We start from the raw sequence: 23,790 nt of genomic DNA, 5'->3' as shown, positions 1-23,790 counted from the left end.
CTACCGCGCTCCTAATGTTGTTGTTTTGTGTTGGTCGAAAGTCTTCGCAGCCGAGATGACGTGAAATAAATTCTGGCTCTCAGAGGTAAATCACTGCAGCGCTGGGGGACTGCAGCTATTCTCTCTCACCTCGCCACTTTTAGCAGACCGTGGCTGATTTCCTTCCTTGCGTGACTCCGGAGTGTAAACACACAGCCAGAGTGACTCATCACTATTTCTCACTTCCATGGTCTGATATAAACACATGAAGGGGTCAGGTGTCATTTTGGGGTGGTGAGTGGGTGGGTGGGGGGCCAGTATGTCTCCCCATAAGACATCTCCCATTCTCCAAAGAATTCACAGCTTCCTGTGGCCAAAGCCGCACGCCTGCCCACTCCAGTCTGGAGGAAGGAGAAAGAGAAACACAGTTAGGAATAGGGAGAGGGAAGGACAGACAGTTTGGGTGATAGATTACCTTCTCTGCCACGCTGCTCTTCAGCAAAATGGAAAGAATGCAGTTGTGATGAGCCTGTATTTCTTTTCACCCCAGACAGGACAAGAAAAAGAGTGATGGTTGGAGACAAGATGGAGGGGATAAAGTTGGGCATTTGTGTGGCACAATTTAACCATTCTGTTTCTTCTAGTGGCAAATTGATTTATAAGTCATGAAACCTTGTTTATGTGCGCCTGCCAACTTGTCTTTTGGGCCGATTGGCACTTTGTTAAAATGGGATGTCTAAGAAAGTCCTGATCAGCACTTTGCCCTCTTGAGCCCTGCGTTATTGCAGGGTAGTCGGGGTGGAAGGGAGGGATAGCCACTTCCTTTCAGGCCCCAATCTGAAGAAGGGCCAAATACAGTCCAACATCAATCACTTTGCACTCCACCGCTTTCCCAGTACCATTGTTATAGAGCAGACCAAACGGAAAGAGGCCGGTAGCAGGTGGAAATAAAAAGCCCTTTGACAACTATAGGCTAAGATTCCTCCCAAGATCGTCACAACATTTACACAAGCCAAAGGGAGCAACGTCTGGCTGCCAACACCGGTCAGGACACACACACACACACACACACAAATATTCAGTCAGCAACATTCTCATATGCACTGATACATGAACACATGCAGCCATAAACAACCATTACAGGCATTCAAACAAAGTCACCAATATTGTAATCTGCGTGTACACATGATGCAGCCATGGACATACATGTACACATGTGCACAGAACTCACCAACATGACAGTTATTGTTACAAACAAACAAAACAATCCTCTTCACACAATAATATTTGCTGCACCGCTCTGTTGAAATTACATTAAAATTGTGGTTTCTAGCAATCCTTTGCAGACAAAACCTTTATTCGATACATTTTTGTCGAGGATGTAAATGAAGACACGTAGGAGCAGATCATGGGCTCTGATTAAACAACAGCATGCTACTTTTTGCTGTAATAATTGTTTATTTTCCACAACACTCAGTCAAATGGAAACACACACTTCTTATCACTTCTGATTCTGGCTCATAATCATCAGATTCAGATCTTTTCTTCAGTAAGTAATCCAGGTGATCTTTGTCAAAGCATGACTTTTCATGAAGTACAACTTCCAAAAAAACAGGCTATTTTCTAAAAACACGGAGGTGTAGATAGTTTTAAGTTCGACATTCAGACATTCAACGAGGGTCCTCAATAACTTTTAGTTGTGCTGTGCTGAAAAAAGCTCGGCTGATGTTGCACAGGTGTTGTTTTTACCTCATTATCTGATATTGAAGCCTGGCATCTTGTGCAGCTTGACATTATGCATTCAAACTGACACTTCACAAACTTTATTTTCATCTGGGCTTCCTCCCGTTATATACACAACCTCTGGCTTTTAAAGAAAAAGCAGCTAAATTCCAAATCTCCTGTTGTCTTTTCACCTACAGCATTATCATTTACACAGATTTATTTAGATTCAGATTACATATTTCTATTTTTTTGAAGGCAAATCATGCTTCATCATTTCATTTTTCAGGTACATGGTTAAAACATTTATGTTATTTTGTATGTTTTGCAAGCAGCTAAACTTAAACATATACATATGCACAGTAAGAAGAAAAGAAGAGAAGCAGCACAGCGCAGCATTTCTAACTACTTCCGGTGCACGCCTGGCTACTACCTAATTTCTTCTTCTTCACCCTTCAACTAGCCTTTCCTTCACAGGTTGCATTACACCAGCGGCAGTTTTTGTGCCTCTCTCGTCTTCCTTCCAGCCTCTCCCTGTCCTCTCCTTTCTTTCCCTGGCACTGCCCACCACACCACACCTCTCCCACAGCTGTACTCCTCTCTTCACTTGGGATCATAGGCTGAAACCTGGCAGGATCACTGTCACATGATGCCCATGCGTGTGATGCTTCGCTGGGACCCCCCTCCACTCAGGAAATGCTCTCGGCCTTTTTCCCACCCTAGTGTTCCGCTGTGGAGAGCCGGGCATTACAACCAAATCCAGTTACCATCCCAAAGCATTCCTGACTGATTCCAACCACGGCCTGGCTCTGGGTTCCCACAGACAATGAGGATATGCTGTCATTTCAAACCGGCTGGAGAAATGGGTATCAAATTGTGAACTACCAAAGCTGTTTATGGCAGAACAGAGGAGTTTGAGCTCCACAATGGGCAATTACCATGCCCACTCACCCCCCTCCCCTTCATTCAATTTGTGGTTTGTCTGTAGGTGGGTTCGGTTGTGCTCAGATTAAAAATAGCCAACCCATTCCAGACAAAAACTGCGAGAGACATGGAACACACATTGCACAAACGATATCTCCCATTGTGGCGTGCTGTTTGGGAATTCTTAATTGCTTTTTCCGAAGCAGCTTGCCACAGGAAAATCCCCCTTCAGAGTAAAGAAAAAAAAGAGTTGGTGGGCTGCGCATAAACACCACAGATATTATGTAAACGCACATTGTAAACACATACGTATAAACCCATGTCGCCCCATGTGCACCCATCAAACTGCCATCAAGGCCGTATCAAAGGAGCTAACCTGCAGCCGAGCCGGTTGTGGCCTGCGTCTGCCCTCCCTCTCCCTTTTGTGTTCTCCACTGTGGTTTCTGCTTCAGCTCTTATTATTGATGTCTCTCCCTGCATCAGACAGACCATGATGGACCGGCCCTGGGAGGTGTGCAAGGCCGCAGGGTGGGGCACCAAACAGGCTCCCACTCACTGCGTGGGACTGAATATTCCTAGAAAGGCCCCGGTAGAGCAGAGAGGAGCGATGAGGCGGTGTAGGAAGCATCTGAAGGAACATTTTAATGTCTTTTCACTGGACTTTTTCTGGGAATAAAGAACTGGATAGCGATGCACAATAAAAATGTTTTTATCCATATTGATTATCAATACTTTGTGATAGCTGTAGTTAAACTGAAGGTGGTCATAGGAGCAGAAATCAGGTCTGCTTGAACTCAACATGCATCAAAAATAAGAAAAATATATATGATTACATTTTATATTGACTTTGTGAATTCTAAAATGAACTGCCTTGGAGAAATAAGAAATTGTGGAAAGTTTTCCCAAATTAACTCTTCAACTCTTAAAACATCAGTAACACTATAATTCAGCAGTCTACGAGTTTACATATTTAGACATATTTAGACACCCAGTCTTTTACTTTTACACATTTTTTACTTAAACAGATTTAAGGACAACACACAAACGCAACAGAGGGACAAATGTTGTCGTTCAACATTTAGACAAAATGACTTTGTGTCAATAACTTTAATTATCTTTGATGAACAAACACCAGGGAAAATCAGTTGGACTTTATCATTCTATCCCTGATAAAGTCTGATATGTTGTATTTTTATGAATATCTTAGAAACCAAAACTAAATATCCCAGAAATCCCCCTGGACCCATTTCATTGTAAAACTTGAAAATATTCAGGAAGATCTGTAAATAATTCCTAATCTATCTTCTAATCATATGATTTTGCTGTATAAATTGAGGATGAATAACAAATATAACAGCCCACACTGAACCCACAATCAGATTCTTTTCTTCATGCTTTAACCTTGAAGTCTGACCTCGAAGTAAATCATGCTCATATTTTCATTGTTTTAATATTTCTTTTCTGCATGATTTGGGTGTTTTGTCTCATTTTACACAGAAAACAGCTCACCAACTTAAACTGAAATACCAATTTGCTACGAACAGGTATTTAAAATTATGGAATATTTTCACTGCTGAGTGCTGACCACATTTGGACAGTTTGGAATTCGTAAAACCTCTGGACCTGCCAAATCCTCCCCACTGCTGTCCTTCACGTCAAATTATGTGGTACTGCCTGTGATCACAAAATAAACCAGAGAGGATTTCACATGTGCCTTTATTCTTTTTTTCATTATCTGAAAGGCAGGTTTTATTTTTCAACACACAGCCGTCAAAAGGAGACAGAACCAAATCTGCTTCAACGTGTGACACACTAGTGAAGACTGAAATAAGAAAATGGCAATCTGACTGATGTGAGTGCAGCTATCTTTAATTTGACAATATGGCACACCAGGGACTGTTGCGGGAAGGCATGTGAAGGCTCGCTGAGGAGGCCGGGGTTCTCACAATAACGCTTGTACCAATGACTCATGGATTTTGGCATGATGAGCTCCCTATTTGCAGAGCGTTGGCTGTTTTTAACAAAAAATAAATAAATACTTTGTGTTGAATGCTCCACGATCCAGGACACAAACGTCAAAAGACTACCAGATGACCTAAAACTCAGACTTCTACTGTTAAATATATTATCTAGAATTTTACATTGTATATCTAACACAATAGGCAATTAAAATCACTGATATTCAAGATTAATGTGCAAACATACATCTTATTAAATGTCTGCCATATCCAAACATCATCTCTCTATGATCAATTATAGCTGAAGCCTGCAGTTGATAATTACGCAGCACTTTGCTGCAGGTGTGCAGCGGAGGCCGACAGGTGGGCGTATGTCTGTGTGTAACACGTGACCCGTGCATCCTTCTAACCAATGAGCAATATCAAAAACAACTCCAGCCAATTATTTAGTAATTACACTGACAATAGTTTCAAAATAGTCTGTGTTAAATGTAAATGAAATGCAATGTATAATCCCCCAGTCCAAATATTCTTAGGAAAACACAATAATGAAAAACACGATTCTGATCTAACTTCCATCATTATGGCACGTTGTTACCAGCCGCCCTATATTATAAAGTCCGTTATTAAACTTGATCAAGTCGTCTATCCTCTGCTTAAATCACGTGTGAGACTTTTTTAAACAGATGAAATGCGACGAAAGATAACAGCACTGAACTAAATGTGTCTGAGATCAGATTAATTAACGCCTAACATTTCCCATCAGACTGTAACACTGCAGCAGGACGCACGGGCTGGAAATATGAACTGATATTTCGTTTAACCGCTTTTAAAACTCTATCGAGGCAGACAGCAGGGTCTGTAATGCCCTTATAGCTGGTCTGGGATCAGTGTCGTGCTCAAGGACACTTCAACTGTTAGTTTGTATGAATTACCTGAGGCCTGTTTCCAGGACATCGCTGTGAAATTGCTGTGAAAAGGACCATTAACACAAACATTTAATGTATCCACCTATCATGTAAGGGATGCTGTGCCAAGTGACTACACACAACCGGGCTCGGGGCAGCTATCTCGCCAAGAAAATTAAAAAGTCATCGAGCGCACTTCTGCTGCAGCTGATTACTGGAGAGGGTGGTGCCCATCAAATACACTTCAGATCCATGTAGAGACGCAATGCGCGCAATCAGAGGTCTGCTAGCAATCCCGTCCTTTCTCGTTCACATAAACACCACTTGAACGAAAATATACACGGCCACCTACAGCGCAGGGAAAGTGATGAGGGGGTACCCACCTCGACATTACACTGTTTTCAATTAAAGCGACAATTCTGAGTGAACTACAGGCGACACTGCAGAGACAAAGAGCCAGAAAGCCAATTAAGATGCACCTTAAAATCATTTGTTTGACAAAGAAAGTAAAAAGACAGTGGAAAGTCTCGTGTACACCTAAAAACTGTTAAAACAACTATATAGATTACATGTAATATACAATAATTTAATCATTTTTTAAATTCAATTTAGACGATGTATGCAATGGAAATCAATAAAAGAGTAAAATAAAATATAAAAAATGTGTTCATTTCAGAGTTCCTGTAAAGACGAGATAAGACAGCAGCACAGGTCTATTTTGTATTTTTTTAATCTAGAGTATTTCCGCGCAAAACAAGCTTGGCACTTGTGTGTGTGCATCTAAGAGTTACATTATTTGCAATGTTGTCCTTGATATTTTTAATCCAACATAACATGAGAACATCAAATAAATAAAATTTGAGAAATCAGTATGTTATTTAAAAAAAACAACAACTCTGCTATCAAACTTCCAGCCACGTGCAGGCCTTCTGACTAATATGTGGATTTGTAATTTGTAAAATCCGCTATGTTCATTAATTTCAGTTTTTCAACATTTATGGGATCTTTAAAATATATTTATCATTTCTTTTTTTAAATAACATTAATTAAAAAAACATTTTACATTTTCCCTCCAGATTATATCGGATCAAGACAAACGTTTTAACAAATGACATCAAACGTGTGCAGAACAAAGAAGATGAGCGTTTACTTTAGGAAAGTCGTTTGCTCTGCTGTCATTGTGTGATTATAAGTATTGCTTCAATACCTGATTCAAGTTCAAGGCGGATGAACTCACGGCCAGTTGATCGATCACTCTGTCTCACCCTGCGGCCTCTCGGTGACCCTCTGCGGCCCTCTTTCACCACCGAGGACAAAAAACTGGTTTATTTCTCAAAGATGATCGAAAATGTTATCTGTAAGTTTAACCCTTAAACATTCACTGAGTAACTTTGGATCAGACCTCAAGTCAAATTACCCTGCTGACCGCAGCAGCTGCTGGATCTATAATCCTCCGGGTGTGTTTGTCTAATTGGTATGAATAAGCAATAATTCTGAAGTTAACCATGTCGTGACTTGCACAGTGGAGTGTGAGGGAAAACACAGCCTGTAATATCATGATTTGCGCAAAAACGCGAGTCACAAGACAAATCTTAACTGTAACTATCAAAATATTATGGCTGAAAATAAAGAAAAAGGCCTAAGTTATATCTTTTGGGCCTGTTGGTGCAGCGTGCCATGGTATACAAGAGTTTAAGTTGACTGGAGGAGAAATGTAACCAATAAGAAACCATGTATGTGTACATTTATGCAGGACGATGCAACAGCGCGATTTTGAGGGGTCTAAACTTTGTTTCAGGGCCCTAAATAACGGTGAGACGGTCCGGAAAGCCTGTCAGGACTGTGCACTCTGCGGTGTACCTCCACCTAAGTGGCCGAGCATTCCTGAGGATGCAGCGCTGTCAAATATTTCATGATGGGACGTCATGGAAAAGTGCATGACTTCGTCTGCGATGGAGCAACAGGGAAGCTCTGACCTCGGGACTGAAGCCTCAGTAATGACGAACATAATCTGCCACCGACGCTGTTACAGCAACTGTCTCCTCTGAACGAGGGAAATATTCCTAAAATTCTGGATTAAAAACTTTCGTTGACTTTCGCAAGAACATTATGATATTATGAGGATACTTGTTACTTCTGATTGATTGCTGTTTTATCACTGTTGAACATTAAACTTAAATAGTGCCATAGGTGATACAAAAATACGTGATTTTGGAGGTTTTTACGGGTGAAAGAAGAATGCAGCGGGGAGTAGCTGGTGTTTTGTGTAAACATTTAACCACGGACACTGGCTTTGGATGGACATGAAAGTTTAAAAATATGCAGTATATGGGCCTATACATAACAGAGAAAGAATAACATGACATGGGGCGAATGAGCGTGTGAGAAACAAAAAGCGTCCTAATGGACTGAAGTCATCAGCGGTAATTAAAGGCAGTGGGCAGAGAGGGGACGGGAGCGCGCCGGCCCCTGGTGCGCGCTGGGTGGTCCGCGACGCTGATAAATGTTTGGCCCTCACTGCAGGCGAGTGGCCGAGCAGGGACCGGTTAAAACAATACTTACATTCATTTATCGATGGGTTTAAATCTCCTCTGCAACAGCAAAAACTAACAGTGGCACGTCTGTCACCTTTGGGTTGACAATGACAATTTGACAATGAATTGTTTTTCTCAGTTTCCATGTGGCAAACAGCCTGAAATAGAAAATAAATAAATAAAAAAGGGCAGCGGCTCGTGTTTTGGGACTGGGCAGTTCCGGTAAACATCAATAAACCATTTAAAAATTCACTTATACATCGGAATTTAATTCATGTTTAATGTTTGCTCAAATTGAACTAATAAACATGCTGCCACATTATTTTACAGAAAAAAAAAATATTATGAGAGCTACTGGAGACCTTTACGCACAGTCTCCAAACTGGTTTTACGCACAAAAAATGTCATCCACTAGTTTTTCCGGCGTTATTTTCCATTGTGTCAAAACCAACAGTCATCATGAGTATCCACTAGAAACAGTAAAGCCGGCAGAGATCAGAGGCACAACACGCTCAACTAACTGAGGCAAAAGGTTGCAGGCTGCAGCTATCGAGATCTCCAGGGAACAATAAGAAACCTACTGTCAACAGTTTTAGGTTATAGACTGATCGTCTTTCAGTAGCTCTCGCTCACAGCTGTGTAAAAGGCAGTACAACGACGTAAAATTAAGCAAACACAAACAGATAAACAAACTGGTGCGCATGAACGACATTATAGGGCTTAAGCCTTAATTTAAGCTTCGTTTTTTCTGATTATCCTATGAGATATTATGTCACATAAAACAAACCAAACAACCCAGCTTTTCCTTTGAGGGGCACAGTTCTGCTGGTATTCTGACTGAAAAGTGTTAAATCCACTTTACCTTCATTGCTGGATCATTCGATGGTAAACTGCCTGCAGGAGTCGATCTCAAGTCCCCGTCCGAGTTTCTGTGCTCACAGTTCGGCAGAGCCTCCACCTCGCTCCTCCTGCGTCTCTGCGTAAATATTATGACTGCATTGCACAAACAATATTCATGTGTAAAAACGTCCAGGACGCCGCGAACAGACGGGCATATCGCATCAGATTGAGTATTAGCCGATCTAACGGGGCTTTTGCTTGATTTTTTATTTAAAGAAGGCCAGGGAAAATGTTTACATCTTGCTGTATAAACATCCTGCCCATGTTCCTGTCTATCTTTTACAGAAATCAGGAGGGTGGTTTGAATATGAGGGGGCATGTTAGCTGGTAAATGCTTTTCATATGATAAAAATGTTTTTTGTTTTTTTTTATAAATTTCAAAAGTTTAATAAGAATTGAGACATGACCTCTGTGCCGTGCTGGTGCATCAACCATGTGGCCTGAAATGGAGAGATACTGACTGCACGGCAGGTTTATGAATCTACACAGTTTATAGTGCTGAAAATAAGAATTGAAATCTAACAAAGTCACATTAGAAAACAAGGCGATCACAATCTGCACCCAAAGGCCCTGTAACCAGTATTACTCTCAGTGTGATCATGTAATATATTATATAAGCCATCTAAATGTCGTCCTGTTCTATAGCATATAGTAGTATATGGGCTATTATTACGGGCTATATGGGAGATAGATTCCATATTTCAATGTAAGGAAGGGGAAAAAAACATTTCCCTGAAAAGTGAACGCACACAGATGTGCATGCTTACAGCCCACCACTGGAGTAGGAGGGAACTGGGCGGGTCCCAGCATTAGGATGGCCAAGACATCCAGCTTCCAATGCGCTGATGGCAACAGATAAGTAAAAAGTGAGCTCCTCGGACGCACGACAACACACCAACTGAAGTGGAAAGCGGCTCCTGTTCTGCTCCTTATCCCATTTCGGACGCTGCGTACAAGGCGGTACGGCTTCAGACTGCTGCAGGACTGATCCACGAGCAAGAAGTCAGAGTTAAGAAGACAGTCTCGCGTTTGGCTTGTGCGTTAAGTTTGCCTACGGTTCGGTTTTTTTTGTTTTTGTTTTTTTGGGTCTTTTTATGTCAGCAAATTAGTATACGGCTTTGTAGTGTTTACAGGTGGAAAGCAACTACTTTCGTTTGCCATCTCCAAGACTAAATTGAACTAATGACGGCAGAGGTCCAGCAGCCCCCAGCGCAGACTCCTGCCCAGAGCAGCCCGATGTCTGCTCCGGAGAAGCCGCACGGACAAACGGCGGTGATGGAAACCGCCTCTTCCACTACGAAAACCAAAAAGACAAACGCAGGGATTCGCAGACCAGAGAAACCCCCGTATTCATACATAGCTTTAATAGTCATGGCTATCCAGAGCTCTCCGACCAAGCGCCTGACGCTCAGTGAAATCTACCAGTTCCTGCAGAGCCGCTTCCCGTTCTTCAGGGGCTCATACCAGGGATGGAAGAACTCCGTGCGTCACAACTTGTCCCTGAACGAGTGCTTCATTAAGCTGCCCAAAGGCCTCGGTAGGCCAGGGAAGGGCCACTACTGGACTATCGATCCGGCTAGTGAGTTTATGTTCGAGGAGGGCTCCTTCAGAAGGAGACCCAGGGGTTTTAGGCGCAAGTGCCAGGCGCTGAAGCCCATGTACAGCATGATGAACGGCCTGGGATTCAACCACATCCCCGAGTCCTACAACTTCCAGGGGAGCGGCGGGGGCCTGTCCTGTCCGCCCAATAGCTTGTCTTTGGACAGCGGGATTGGGATGATGAATGGACACTTGGCAGGTAACATGGAGGGGATGGGTCTGTCCGGGCACACCATGTCACACTTGTCGGCCAACAGTGGACATTCCTACATGGGAAGTTGTACAGGATCCAGTGGGAACGATTATGGCCACCACGACAATTCCGCCTCCCCTCTGCTCACCAGCGGAGGGGTCATGGAGCCTCACCCCGTCTACTCGAGCTCGGCCTCGGCGTGGGCTCCGGCCCCTTCGGCCTCTCTGAATAACGGGGCCTCCTACATAAAGCAGCAGCCTCTGTCTCCTTGTAATCCAGGGGCCAACCCGCTGCAGCCAAGCTTGCCCACACATTCACTAGACCAACCTTACCTGCACCAGAACGGGCACAGTACTACAGATTTACAAGGTAAGCCCAACTATCTCACGTCTCCTTCATCTACTTAAAAAAAAAACTGTGACGTGTTGAGTAAAAATGCAGCGGATTTTATAATGAAACCCTGTAAAAATCATAGGAAGAAAACTGCAGCAGGAGTATTTACAAACACCAAGACCATTTAATTACTAAGCAATATTTTCTACGTTGGGTCAAGCCTGATGGTTCACAGATTTTAATGGTCTTACGCCAAATGTAGGCCTAATGGAAATGTTGAGCAGCCTCCCATTACCTCATCTGAATATCGCTGTATTTATTTAGCTGTCAGTAAACACAGGCTTATATATATATATATATATATATATATATATATTGTACAAAACGGAAGGAGATTTCAAATAATATTAAAGAAATTTAAGAAAATGACTCAACTAAAAGAAACACACAAAATACAGAACTCCAAAACAAAACCCAGATATCAGGGCTATTAAACTCGCACGCTCTCAGTTTCTGGAAGTGGGGAAAAAAAGGGGACGAGAGGGCAGAGACTGCCGGGACAGTTTAAAGCCGTGCCAATCTCCGGACAAGAAAAACAAGCACGGCTTGGACCAGCCTGCCTTGCCCCGAGGCCCCGAGTCCTCCGGGACTGGCGTGCAAGAGGGCCACTATCAATTAGCCCTGCAAGCCCGCCTCCCCTTTTCACTATCTTAATCGTGCCTGCTAAATGGACGTGGGGTCTATGAGGAATACACACATGTAGAGTGAAGCTCCACATCCGGCCTCTACAAATCAAATACAGAATTGATCTTAAAACATAATCGTTACATTTAGAGAAAACGCTCCACATAGAGCAAAAATATGGTAGAACAGGTGTGGAGTATCAGGATAGACACTCCGTCTAATTTAACATAGATGTTTCAAGTTACTACAACTAATATTAATCTATTAGGCCTATTATATTAATATGATATGTTAAGACGTCTTTTATTACTAATAGGGCCATGCATTAAAAGTCAAGGCTAAGGCTGCTCTAAAAACAAATGTCCATCACTGATAATTGACAATTAATTAACAGCCTACAGAGAGTATTTATATAATGTTAGAATTATATTATTTTTAGACGTTTTTCAGAGCTTTAATCAACATTCGTAGAAACTGTCTCATTAAATTTTCTCGTGACATTGCACATCTTCATTGTTTTTAATCTATATTTTAAAATACCTTTCCGCAGGTATTCCTCGGTACCATTCCCAGTCTCCAAGCATGTGTGACCGGAAGGAGTTCGTCTTCTCCTTCAACGCCATGACGTCCTCGGCGATGCACTCACCGAGCAGCGGCTCGTACTACCACCACCAACAGGTCGCCTACCAGGACATCAAGCCCTGCGTCATGTGATGCCTCCGCGGACGGTCTGCAGAACCAGAGGACGGTGTCACAGACTCGAGCCGCGCGGCAGAGCGAACAGAAGCGAGAACAAAACGAGTAAATAACCACTGAGAGACAGAGAGAGGCCTGCCCCAGCCCTGGAGAGCGCTCACTGCCATCAAGTAGACCGGACTACCTTTCTCTACTGTTTCACACAGCGGCAAAGACAACGGAGACAGGCCAATCACAAAGCAACCGCATAATAATAATATATAATAATAAAGACTTTTTCATGCCATCAACATCGACCAGCGGGGTAAAGACTGGCTGTATGAAACCCTGCTGCTGTTTGGTACTTAGTCCTGCAGAGCGGATGACTACCACTTCACACTTTTGTTCATGTTTATTCTTCTTGTTTAAGTAGGCCAATGTAAAAATGCACACGTCCATTTCCTCCGTCTGAAGTTGTTACTTTTATTTCCTTTGACAAATTAGACTGAGGCTCTTCTTCTTCGTTTGTTTTTGTTTTTTTGGACTTTCATACCAGCGTTGAATTTTGAAATGAACAATTCTGGACATCACATATATATATGTCCATGTATACTGTGTAAAAATGATGAAGGCACTTTTTGAATAGCCTATAAGCGCAACTTTTTATTTATTCTGTAGGCCTACATATTTTAATTTCAGGCGAATTGGCCAAGGAGGTATATGCTTTATTGGCAATATTTGTCAGGACGCTTGTTATTTGTTTTAAAATGAAAATTGAGGATATATTGTAAGCACTGTTATGTCGTTTGTGTTAGCTAGACCATTACTTTCAGCACTGTATACTTATATATTGTTAGGAAAATTAGCAAGGGTCCATCAGTGAGGGCTAATCTTTAGGCTATATTACAACAAATCATTTGTAAGAAATAAAATATATCTGTTGGGCTGTTTACGCCTAAATCCACACAAAAAACAAGACATATTTCGATTTCATCCCACACCCATAATTCATGGTAAAACTCTGTATCTCAAGCCGGCGATCATTGTTACACAATCAACCCAAAATTGGCAGAGAGAGGTAATTTGTTTTTCCTTAATCATCACAATATTTATCATAAATCAACAGAATTCTTAATACATGTATTGACTTGCAATTAATCATTATCAAACTGAAAAGGAGGGTAAACTGAGTTCATGTGGGTTTAATCTACTAAATATTTGGTGACGCTGAAGCCAAAAATGTAAAGCACAATACGGACATAAGGTCCACACTATAGTACTACAGCAGTACTACAGCAGTACTACAGAAAACTGTTCTAGGAAGTTCACAGTGGTGTCTTGTTATATTGCAGTAAAACCTGGCCTATCAGTCTGAGCAGGTCAAGTCTGTCACTGTAAACTGACATTAAAGGAACGAATCTGATTTTCCACAAAACAATGATTGATTATAGATTTAAAATAAATGGCTTTTAAAGTCAATCGCATTACGCCCTCTATGTGAAGACAGTGTCCGCAGCAATTAAGGCGTAACGAATCAGAGGCAGAGATCTCACTCGCGTTTGGTTACAGGTCGAAAACCTGCAGCACTGCTCTGGTACGTTTACAGTTGTTTCCTCAGAGGGGTGTATGCTGAATATTTCAGGGGAGTCCGAGATGAATAAACATAAAAAAAAATCCCAAACTAACTGATAAAAGACAAAAAAAAAAGGTTGAATGGGTTTTACATAAAATATGAAAGGATGCTCTTAAAAAACTCTTTACCTGTTAAATATTACAGAAATATCCACCTCAAAATGTATGCAGAGGCTTGGGAATAAGATGCAATGGAACATGTACACAAATAATGAATAAATGTCTTATCACACCATGGAAATACTACATAACTACAAGTAATGTTACAAATTACTAAAGGCACACAAGTCAATTTCCCTACATAACCTTCTTTGGATTCCTTATTATTTGTTGATTATAGCAGTTGTAAAGTTTCTAATTGTTAGTTTTACCAGCTGGCTGCATATTGCTGTAATATTAATTTGAACTTATTTGCACAAATAAGAAAATGAAGATATCTTTAAGGATTTTAAATTATTTTAGTTTGAATTCTGGAGAAATCTGTCATTTTGAACATAATAACAGCTCCTAATGTAGAAAAACATGGTGGGCAGAAATCTATTTGTGAGCATCCACATAACCCAGTGCTATTACTCTGATGCACCTCTTGTAAACTACATGAAGGAACTGAATTGTAATTTCACGTCTTTTTTGTTAATTTATTCTGTAAGTAATGCTGTTGAGGCTGCAACATGCTGTGTTTGAAAACTAGAGAAGCTTTGAAATCTCACAACATGACCACTGCCTGAACCCCAGTAAAATGAGCATGCCACGGAGCGCAGGGGCAGCACATTAACAAACTGATGACATTTGCCGAGGTTCAGTTCTCTGGCGGGGCTGAGGGAGCAAGATGGGGCTCCACAGCTGTTCCCTGACCAGGCCTGGATGACAGCTCCATAAAAAGCCTGAGGTCTGCTCTGTGCAGACAGACATGCTGTGTGCTTGTGTCTCAACACAATCAGGACTTCAGTGAAAACAGGACACTCAGTCTGGCGCTGCAGACTGACACGAGAGTGATCAGTTACCAGGTAATAGTCGCAGAAAGACACAGCAAAAGAAGCAGGTTATTGGGTGCATAAGTCTGGATGAGTGGCTTGTATTGTGCTACTCTTAGTATTTCAGTTTGACTTAAACTCTTGTTCTGTTTACTACTGCAAATAGAGCTGTTCAAAATGACGCGTTACCCGTCAAGAAAACACTAACTGGATACATAATACACAGTTTGCTCTAAATCACAAATTTAACAGCTAAAACAATTCATAGTTTAAATATTTATTTGTATTCGTATTCCAATCCGTGGTGTGAGATATCATGCATAAGTTTAACTTTAACTAACCTTTAACTACTGCCTCTTGAGCAGAAGAATCTGTTATTTGTACGGATAGTTTGAGGGGTAACAGACTTTGTTACAACTGGACTACGACGATGTAGGAGTTGAGGTTTTTCAGAGTTTGCAGTTTAAACTCTAAAAAGCACAATCAGTACAATTTCTTTAATCTAAAAAAATGTGAAGATGCGCCATCCCTCAAATATTTCTCAAAATCAAACACTAAGACACTCAGCCGAACCAGTACAGTCAAACACTTTAGTAGAGAATGTTATAATGTGTTACAAACAGATGCACTAACACTAGAACAGTTCATGGTAGCATATTGGTTCTGTTAAAGGGTGCAAATGGCTTCATACTCAAACTGACCCAGACAGAATGCCATGAATGTTATTTTTTATCAATGAAAAGGTACAAATATCACTGCTTAAATGTACAATGTCTATTTCCAAAATATTCAGAAAAAAACCTCAGCAAGTAGAAACCAAAAAAACAAAAGCTCAAACCTCTAAATTGGTTATCTTTAAATAAAATAGGTTTAGATGTTTATAATCTGATTCTAGATCCAGATCAAAATCAAAATACACTGATAGACAATCATGTTGATGTTTAGAGAATACTCAAGTTCTGGGTTATATGCAAGGACGAATTGTGCAGATTTTCAACTGAGTCAGAATCCTCGTGACAAAATTATGGCTATTTAAATGCATCTTATTGCTGCGGTCTGTATTCAAAATGGCATAACAATTTGCTAATATGTTCACGTCTTCTAAATTTGGTTAAAACTGCACAATATGCTAAAGATTTATGGCAACTTATGTCAAATTGGCCACATTTATTTCACAGTTTAGCAATGGAATATGAAAAACATAATGTTTTTAGGGTCATTCAAATGTTACAGATTTTGTGAAGATTGGATGAAATTAATTTGAGTAGTGAAAAATGTGTTTTGCAAAAATATTCAAAAAGATAGAAAATGTGTGTGGTCAAATATTGGTGTGGCCTATATGGATGTAAAAAAGGTTCGAACTAGTCATTTTACTACTAGACTTAATGGGTCAGGGATCATCAGGATTGTATGAAGTGAATAATGACCACATGGTGGCACTATCTGCAACAAAAACTAACCAGTTCTTCTTTGGCTCATGACCTTTGTTAAATGTTTGTAAAAATAACCGACAAGCAGACAAATGGGTCTGAAAACATGACCTTCTCAGAGGAGGTAATTAAAGTTGGTTGTGAAAATAAAACCTACTCAACAAAATACTGTACATACAGTCTCAAAGGGAAATAACTAACTGTGTATCTCTAAGAATGACCAAAAAAGCACCTTCAAGGAATGAAGGCTCTGGAGACACACAGAGAAGGAGGTGTGTGTGAATAAACAAGGCACACAGATGTAGTGATAATATTGTGAAATGATATGTACAAAATACTTTTCCAGTGAAATGCTTTATGATGCTGGGATTCAGCAATTGCATATTTTATCCATATTTTGTTAAGCTCATTAGCCGTAGCAGTCACTTTAGATGTCTAAGGTTCATATAACTGAGGTCAACAAATCCAGATATATAAAAAAAAGAAAAAACCTGAACTCTTCTTAAGGCATTTAACGTTGCTCCACAAATAATACTTATTGGGCTGCTTATGGCTGTTACTGCTCAGTCACTTCATTGGTGTCACTCTCAGTAGATTTCGGAACTGTTGACGGTCTTGGCCTCCTATTAGACTGACCGGCCCTCTTGCCTCCCCTCTGGCTCTTGGCCAGCTCAGCCTGCAGATTGTGACCATTCAGATTGAGACCCTGCAGGGCCTCCAGGGCCTGCTCTGCAGCCTCAGGGTTGCTGTAGTCCAGGAAGGCCCTGTGTTGAGCTCCCTGCCAGGTGAGCCTCAGTGGGGCGGCCTCCCTCTCTCTGAGAGCGGTTTTCAGCTCACTAACACGCAGCCCTGCAGGGATCCCCCCCAGGTAAACTGTGGTCACACTCAGAGGGAGCTTACGTTGAGACATGACTTCACTTCCACCCTGCTCTGGGCCTTTCTCCTTAATGTTCCCTCCACTTCTGCCCTTTCCTCTCTCGTTGATTTCTCCCTCTTTGCCTCCTCTGCCATCTCCTCTGCTTTCTTTCCTCACCCTAGCTGGGCGCTGTCTGGGTTTCTGATCGGACTGCTCTGCTCTTTTCTCCTGTCTGGATTCTCCCTCAGCATCCTGCTGTGTGTTCTGCCTTGGCTTCCGTCTGGTTTGCCTTCTGGGTTGACCTGTCTGCAGACCGGGCTCTGCTGCAGCAGGAGCTGCCCCGAGTGTTACATCCTTTCCGGCCTGTTCCTCCAGAGCACGCAGCTTCTTCAGGATGGGGATCTTCTCCAGCTTTTCTGTGTCCAGCTGAAGACACAAAACCGGACAGGCTCAGTAAGGCTGAAAGGGGTGGGGTGTCAGTCACACAGAGCGAACAAATAGTACTGCTCTGAGCCAACACACCATATCCACAGATGAGTTAAATTAATAAAACGAAAGCTGACAAATGAATTGGTATTATTCCATCCTGCTAACAGCCTGTGCTACAGTAATAACTATCTTTATAGCAGCAGGACATTTCACTTCCCAAGCAGTTAAAAATAAAGACTGTTCTCTTGATTTGTTGGGCGTTTAAGTGTGTTGGCAGCCTTTGATGCTAACCAGTCCTGTAAAGGATATACGGGGCTATTGTTTTTACACTGGCCTGCTTGACCCGTCGTTCCTTTGCCCCTGCAGAGCCAAGCTGGCTGGGCAGAGCAGCCTTTGATGATCAGACATGGCCTTCCTGCCAGTGAGGTCACTGGGTCCTGTTTACTTACAAGCGTGTCTTAAGGAACCCAGAGGTTACACACAAACGCTGCACATGTTCAGAAGATTGTCCCCATCATGTCTGATTAAAGACAAATTATCAGGTGGAAAAACACACGGCATCTCTCTGCCAGTGATTTAAAAATGATACACACACACACAGTTAACCAATTATTGTTTTTTGGCTGTTTTTTCCCCAATGTTTTTCAGTCGTTTGTGTTTATAGCTGGTTATTAAGTATTGAGTATATATACTTACTGTATGTACTGTATATAAAAAAATATAAAACCCTAACTCATTTTGTTATTATTACTGAATAAATGAGGGAACAGAAAATAAGACAAAAAGAGTAATACTGTGACAATTATCATAGTTCAGAGAATGAAATGCATACAGAAGCAGAGCAGATATGAGTCCTCTGATGAGGTGTGGTGTCATTACATGTCCATCAGAGGGCAGTGTCGCTATTTAGCAGGCTAAATATTTTGTTAGGCGCTCTGAGCATCTCTGTACAATAAGGTTATAGCTGTTGCAGTTCAAGTTACAGCACAATTGGCACACATACACTTTATAAACAAAATGATCTGCTGACATTTTATTCTAATCTGATTCTGTAAAGATTATCTTATTTGTATATCACTTTTTAGCTGCCAAATGCTTATTTCCTTAGTCTGAAGCTGACCTCTCCTGCCTCCATACTATTTTGCATTAAAAGAATTTCATAAGACTAATCCATTTTAATATTATAATATTAATCCCCCCCCCCCACAGGGATCAATAAAGTATTTCTGATTCTGATTAAAACATTACATTTGAATTGAAGGATTGAATCATGGATGGAACCAACCTTAAAATCAAATAAACCTGAAATTTAAATCTCATGTACTATAGGTCTGTATTGTGGACTTACAGTAGAACAAGCCACAGCAAAGAAAAGTTATTTAAATTTACCTTAGTCCAGATGATTCCCTGTGGCTTGGGGATCTGGCAATCAGTTTTAATAACTCTGGTGGGTGTGAGGATGTAGTCAACAGTCAGGTCATGACTTTCCACTAACTCCTCTGGAATATCCATCACCTGAAAACACAAACACACCAATTATTAGGATTTGTTTAAAATCATATTTTCAAGTTAAAATTATTACTTTTGCTAGTTACAATTTCTAAAATATGAGTGTACTCACATTGGTGTATTGGTGTAAGTTGATGACCTTTGGAATTTATGTCAGGCACTTATTTTTGACATTTTACACACTACATGGCAAACTGCTGAATTGAAAAAAATATACATAATAGATGAAAATATAATTTTATCTCAAGACGGTGGAAATAACAAGCAACACTTAACAAGTGATATCTTTACTGCTGTGATGTTTATATTTGATAAAGTGACTTAAAGCGCAGATAGCTTTACGTAAATGATAATCTAACCTCTACTGAGCAAGATGAAAAAAACAATCAAGTCCCATGACACAACATGTTCTCTAGTCTGGTGAATGAGTAAACTCACCTGGCAGTCATGGACAATAGTAACCACCACAGTAGACTCATCCACAGCTCCCATTGAGGCCATCATGCCATACTCCATGTCAGCGAAGCCCTCTCCTTTTCCAATCCGAAAGCCTGCAGGAGAAAACAGGAGCCATAAGAACTTCTTTTTAAAAAGGCAGGTTTTACATTATGAGATACAGAGAATAACAGTCGTATTTTCTTGCTTGGACTGTATCATAGATCCACTTTATGAATATAAATCAGAAATAACCAGCATCTGCAGCACATTCATCATTTAAAAACAGAGGATTTTTAATCTATAATCTGCACTGAATTATAACACACTGACATACATAATGGCATCGGCTGTAGAAATGTTTTCAATTCATAAAAATTACTTAATGAAATGTAGACTGATGGGAACATGTAGGGACCCTGTGCAGCAAACGCTTCATGAGAACCATGTGGTGTTGTAGACTTGGAGCTATTTGGAGATGTATGCATTATGGTAAACATGTCTGTTTCACCGCAGCAGTTACCTCAGGCATTTTGAAAATGAGGATCAAAATGCATTGTGAGTGATGGGACAATTTACATGGAGGGCAGAACACAGCAGAACCCACAAGGAGCGAAATGGATCTGATTATGCACATCTGCCCTCATTCTCATTTCTGTTCTTCTCCCTGACAGGGTGTCCTGGTGCCTCAGTGGGCTAGAAACACATGCAATGATCACCACACAATATTTAATATGACTCAAGACCTTTGTGGAAAATGACAGGAGACTGAAAGGGCAAGTCATGTGACAGTGTAATAAACAACCCTTACAGGATATAATTCCTAGTCTTCAGTACTGGTTTAGCAGGGACAGTATCTAATAACAGACTCTGAGTCTTTGGTCACAGAGTCAAACTCTGCTGCCCATAGACACTGTGATGTTCATCACACTGCACAACACACAGGTATAGGATGGAATAACATACTGAGGATTCTGCTGCACATAAACTCTTACCAGTCGTTAGTGTTCAAGCTGAAATAAATGTAATTTCTCTAAATCAGCAACAATACAGGCCACACATGTGGCTTCAACTACTGTTTATTTATGGGTGTGGAGTGTGTTTTAATCTGTTTTTTGTTAGACTTTATATACTTTATTGTCTGTGTGGTAAAATTGGACTTGGGCTCACAGCACATGTTAATTATACCATAATTATAAAAAAACATAAAATTGTAAATTTGCTAAATCTTTAGGCTCCCAGTATTTAACTGAATTGGTATGAAGTGGTGAACCGTTGGTGGAAATGCCAACTAACAGATACCTTTCTCTGAGACCGCCACAGAGCCAACCACCACCAGGTCTACCTTCACTTTTGCATCCAGGCCAACAGGCACACTGAAGTCTTTCACACCCTGAAGGAAGAGGTTCAGCAGGCAGGACGAGAAGAAAAATAGGAATATGTTAAATGTTGGGGGTTTATGAATCATAATGGAATTCTGGGTGAAAATGTTAATCAAAATATGTAAAATCAGCAAGTTCAAACCTGAGAGGAAGAGCATATGCGTAGCTGCTCTTTGCTGGCCCCCTGGGGAGGAGTAATATTGTTGAAAAGACCGGTGCGAAGACGAGGAGTTGGGACCAATAAAGTTTTCCGCGCCTGCGAAGATTATCCCAAAAATTAGCCACCAGACGTTTACAGTTATTAGACGCAAAGCATTGATGTGTCTTAAATGAGGGTGTAGTACAGAAACTTGTAAACTTATTTAGCAAGATCTGGGGTCTAATAGAGGATTTGTAGTCATTCTTCTTAAATAATTCTTATGATGATTTCTAACACATCTTAATAATTTAAACTCCCACATGAAGGTCAAATTGACATGGTTACAAAACAGACAAGACAGACTAAACACATTTCTGTAATACAGCCTGAGGCACTCTTGTTCTTGGTGTTTTTTCCCACTGCAGTGCAATGCTACCTGTAGCACTGCCAGCCGGGCACCCTCCAGAGGTTTATCAGGATCCACCTTCACCTCAGCTGCCTGGGTGAACACCTGCAGCTCAGACACCCTGGCACAGGCTGTAAAAGCACCCTGGTTGAGAGGAGAGGAGGTCATAAGGGTTGATGATAGTTTGATAATAGCAACTTACTTCCAGAGTGACAAAGCGTGCCTGCTGCTGGGGTCTGTCTGGGTTTACTTTGACTGTCTGGCTGGACTTGAACTCCTGCAGGTCTGCAAGCCTGTCGCATGCTTGAATTGCACCCTGGCCAGTAAGTACACAGTGAAGGACGCGCATAGATGCACAGACAGAACAGCCATTAATCATTCATAATTCAAGAACATCAGTCAAGAGCTGCTGGGCAAACCCGATACTCTGGTGTCATTATTGTAGCAATGTTTTTACCTATAATAGCATGTATTTTCTTAAATATCTGTTATTTACAATCATTTAACATGTGACTTGACCCGAGTGTGTGGTTTGCCATCTCTGCCATTTGCTTGAAATATAAAAAATGTGTGTTTTATTCTCTTGTTTGTACTCATATTTGTAATATATACTACAAATATCACTAGACTAGACCACCCTGTATGAATAAAACATAAATGATGGAAAATAACTGATATCTGATCAAGACAGCAATGTCAACCATGTATATTTGAGATAACAGTTCAGTTGCCAGTGTATTCATTTGGGTCACAACTACGTCGCAACGCTGGGTTGGTCCTGAACTGCTCCTTCAATTAAATTGTAAAACCTGCCTTGAAATTTGGGATTCTGTTGTGAACAGGCCTTGGGAAATTGGCCAGATTATTTTCTTCGATGTAGTCCCAAACTTTCTGACGGATGTCCCATTTCGACGCCCCTGGAGAGAAAACGGAACAGACACAAAGTGAAGCAAGACGAAGCAATGTTAGCTAGCAAACCGTTTATAGCTGCTCCACATTAGCATGCATCGACATTCACTTTGAACGATTTAAGAAAACAACACGAACATTTAACTTACCAAGATTTATTTGTATAACAGTCTCCATTATGTTATTGGCGATACAGACTAGTCTCCTCTACAAGGGAACAGGCTTTATGACCAATTCAAAGTGAAGCAAGACGAATCAACGTTAGTTAACAAGCTAGCTAAACATTTACAACTGCTCCACATTCGCATGCATCGACATTCATTTTTAACGTCAGAACAAATGTCACGAACATTTAACCTACCAGGATTTATCTCTATAACGGGCTCCATTGTGTTATTAGTGATACAAATTAGTCTCTTCTTAAACACTCGGTTACACTACACGCAGTAAAGTCTTACACGTGAGCTCTGTAACATAATACCGAAGAACAGCTGCTTGTCAGTGTTTATCATTTCTACGGCGCCACAGGAAGGTCAATCTTAACAAAACGCGAAACCGAAGGCGTCGTGTTGTGTAAGGCCTGAAACTGCCAGGCAACCAAACGTCGGCGAAAATACGTTGAACAAAACAGCGTATTAAAGCACAGGTTTGAAATACCTGTTCTTTACGTGAATATGTCTAATTTTGTTTAACTGAATTGCTCTTCCATCTCCTACCTCTAGGCTACTAGGCAAGGCAAGTTTAAGTGTGTTTAGCACACTTCATCAACATGGCAATTCCAAGTGCTTTAGAGAAGACAAAAAAAGTGTGTTTTCTAGTGGTGGTTAAGCACACTTTGACCTGATAAATTCACATTACCAACTTCATTTGCATAGGCATAGCAAACAATGCATTTGTGAAAACGCAAGCTACCCTAACCCTGAAACCAACTTAAAATAGCCTTTTGAAGCCAGACTGTAACAGTGATATCTGGGATTGTGCTGGTCAAGCTGGTTTAAAGTCTAGATCAAGAAGGTTTTATGTTCAAGTCAGGCAGCCAGTGATGGGATTAAAGGGGATGACATGGGAACGTTGAAGGGTGGGATGGAGCATTCTTACAAGGGCTGATGCAAATACTTGAGGTGCCCAGCCACATGGATTTGCAGGAGTCCAGAACTGAGACGATTATAGCTGGAGGAAGAGGATAGGCAGTGCCCCTGTTGAGGTAGGGACCAATTCAGCATCTGTTGTGGAGTACAAACCAGCAGGATGGGGTTGTGGTTCATTGTTGGTCTTGCCTG

At 41.1% G+C, this 23,790-nt stretch overlaps 2 protein-coding genes and 1 long non-coding RNA gene across 3 annotated transcripts; 1 reads left to right on the top strand and 2 right to left on the bottom strand.

The window, feature by feature from the left end:
- Positions 1-263: 263 nt before the first annotated feature.
- LOC139288961 (uncharacterized) lies at positions 264-9,106 on the bottom strand. Its single transcript, XR_011597451.1, has 2 exons — positions 8,888-9,106; positions 264-380 (listed from the first exon to the last, which is right to left on the bottom strand). It is a non-coding gene; the product is annotated as an uncharacterized lncRNA (long non-coding RNA).
- A 948-nt stretch (positions 9,107-10,054) lies between these two features.
- foxf1 (forkhead box F1) lies at positions 10,055-14,276 on the top strand. Its single transcript, XM_070908024.1, has 2 exons — positions 10,055-11,086; positions 12,285-14,276. Exons 1-2 carry the CDS (start codon positions 10,108-10,110, stop codon positions 12,446-12,448), a joined length of 1,143 nt encoding a protein of 380 aa, XP_070764125.1. The 5' UTR covers positions 10,055-10,107; the 3' UTR covers positions 12,449-14,276.
- Positions 14,277-15,313: 1,037 nt separating this feature from the next.
- On the bottom strand, positions 15,314-22,926 carry mthfsd (methenyltetrahydrofolate synthetase domain containing). Its single transcript, XM_070903544.1, has 9 exons — positions 22,872-22,926; positions 22,415-22,518; positions 21,804-21,917; positions 21,632-21,745; positions 21,199-21,312; positions 20,977-21,067; positions 19,678-19,790; positions 19,120-19,245; positions 15,314-17,727 (listed from the first exon to the last, which is right to left on the bottom strand). The coding sequence occupies exons 1-9, from the start codon at positions 22,897-22,899 to the stop codon at positions 17,002-17,004; spliced, it is 1,530 nt and encodes a 509-aa protein (XP_070759645.1). The 5' UTR covers positions 22,900-22,926; the 3' UTR covers positions 15,314-17,001.
- Between the last annotated feature and the right edge of the window lie 864 nt (positions 22,927-23,790).

This window comes from Enoplosus armatus, chromosome 1, assembly GCF_043641665.1.
Source record: "Enoplosus armatus isolate fEnoArm2 chromosome 1, fEnoArm2.hap1, whole genome shotgun sequence".
In the NCBI taxonomy this organism is placed as follows: Eukaryota; Metazoa; Chordata; class Actinopteri; order Centrarchiformes; family Enoplosidae; genus Enoplosus; species Enoplosus armatus.
Note: the sequence above shows the minus strand (reverse complement) of the source record. Positions and strands in the feature narration are given on the sequence as shown.

What these genes read in the sequence shown, in the direction of transcription:
- foxf1 (XM_070908024.1), top strand. Translation starts at nt 10,108, where the DNA reads ATGACGGCAGAGGTCCAGCAGCCCCCAGCGCAGACTCCTGCCCAGAGC. An exon ending in CAGTACTACAGATTTACAAG is followed by an intron (nt 11,087 to 12,284) that starts GTAAGCCCAACT and finishes ACCTTTCCGCAG; the next exon opens with GTATTCCTCGGTACCATTCC.
- mthfsd (XM_070903544.1), bottom strand. Translation starts at nt 22,899, where the DNA reads ATGGAGCCCGTTATAGAGATAAATCCTG. An exon ending in CCCGGCTGGCAGTGCTACAG is followed by an intron (nt 21,313 to 21,631) that starts GTAGCATTGCAC and finishes TAATCTTCGCAG; the next exon opens with GCGCGGAAAACTTTATTGGT. An exon ending in AGGGAATCATCTGGACTAAG is followed by an intron (nt 17,728 to 19,119) that starts GTAAATTTAAAT and finishes TTGTGTCTTCAG; the next exon opens with CTGGACACAGAAAAGCTGGA.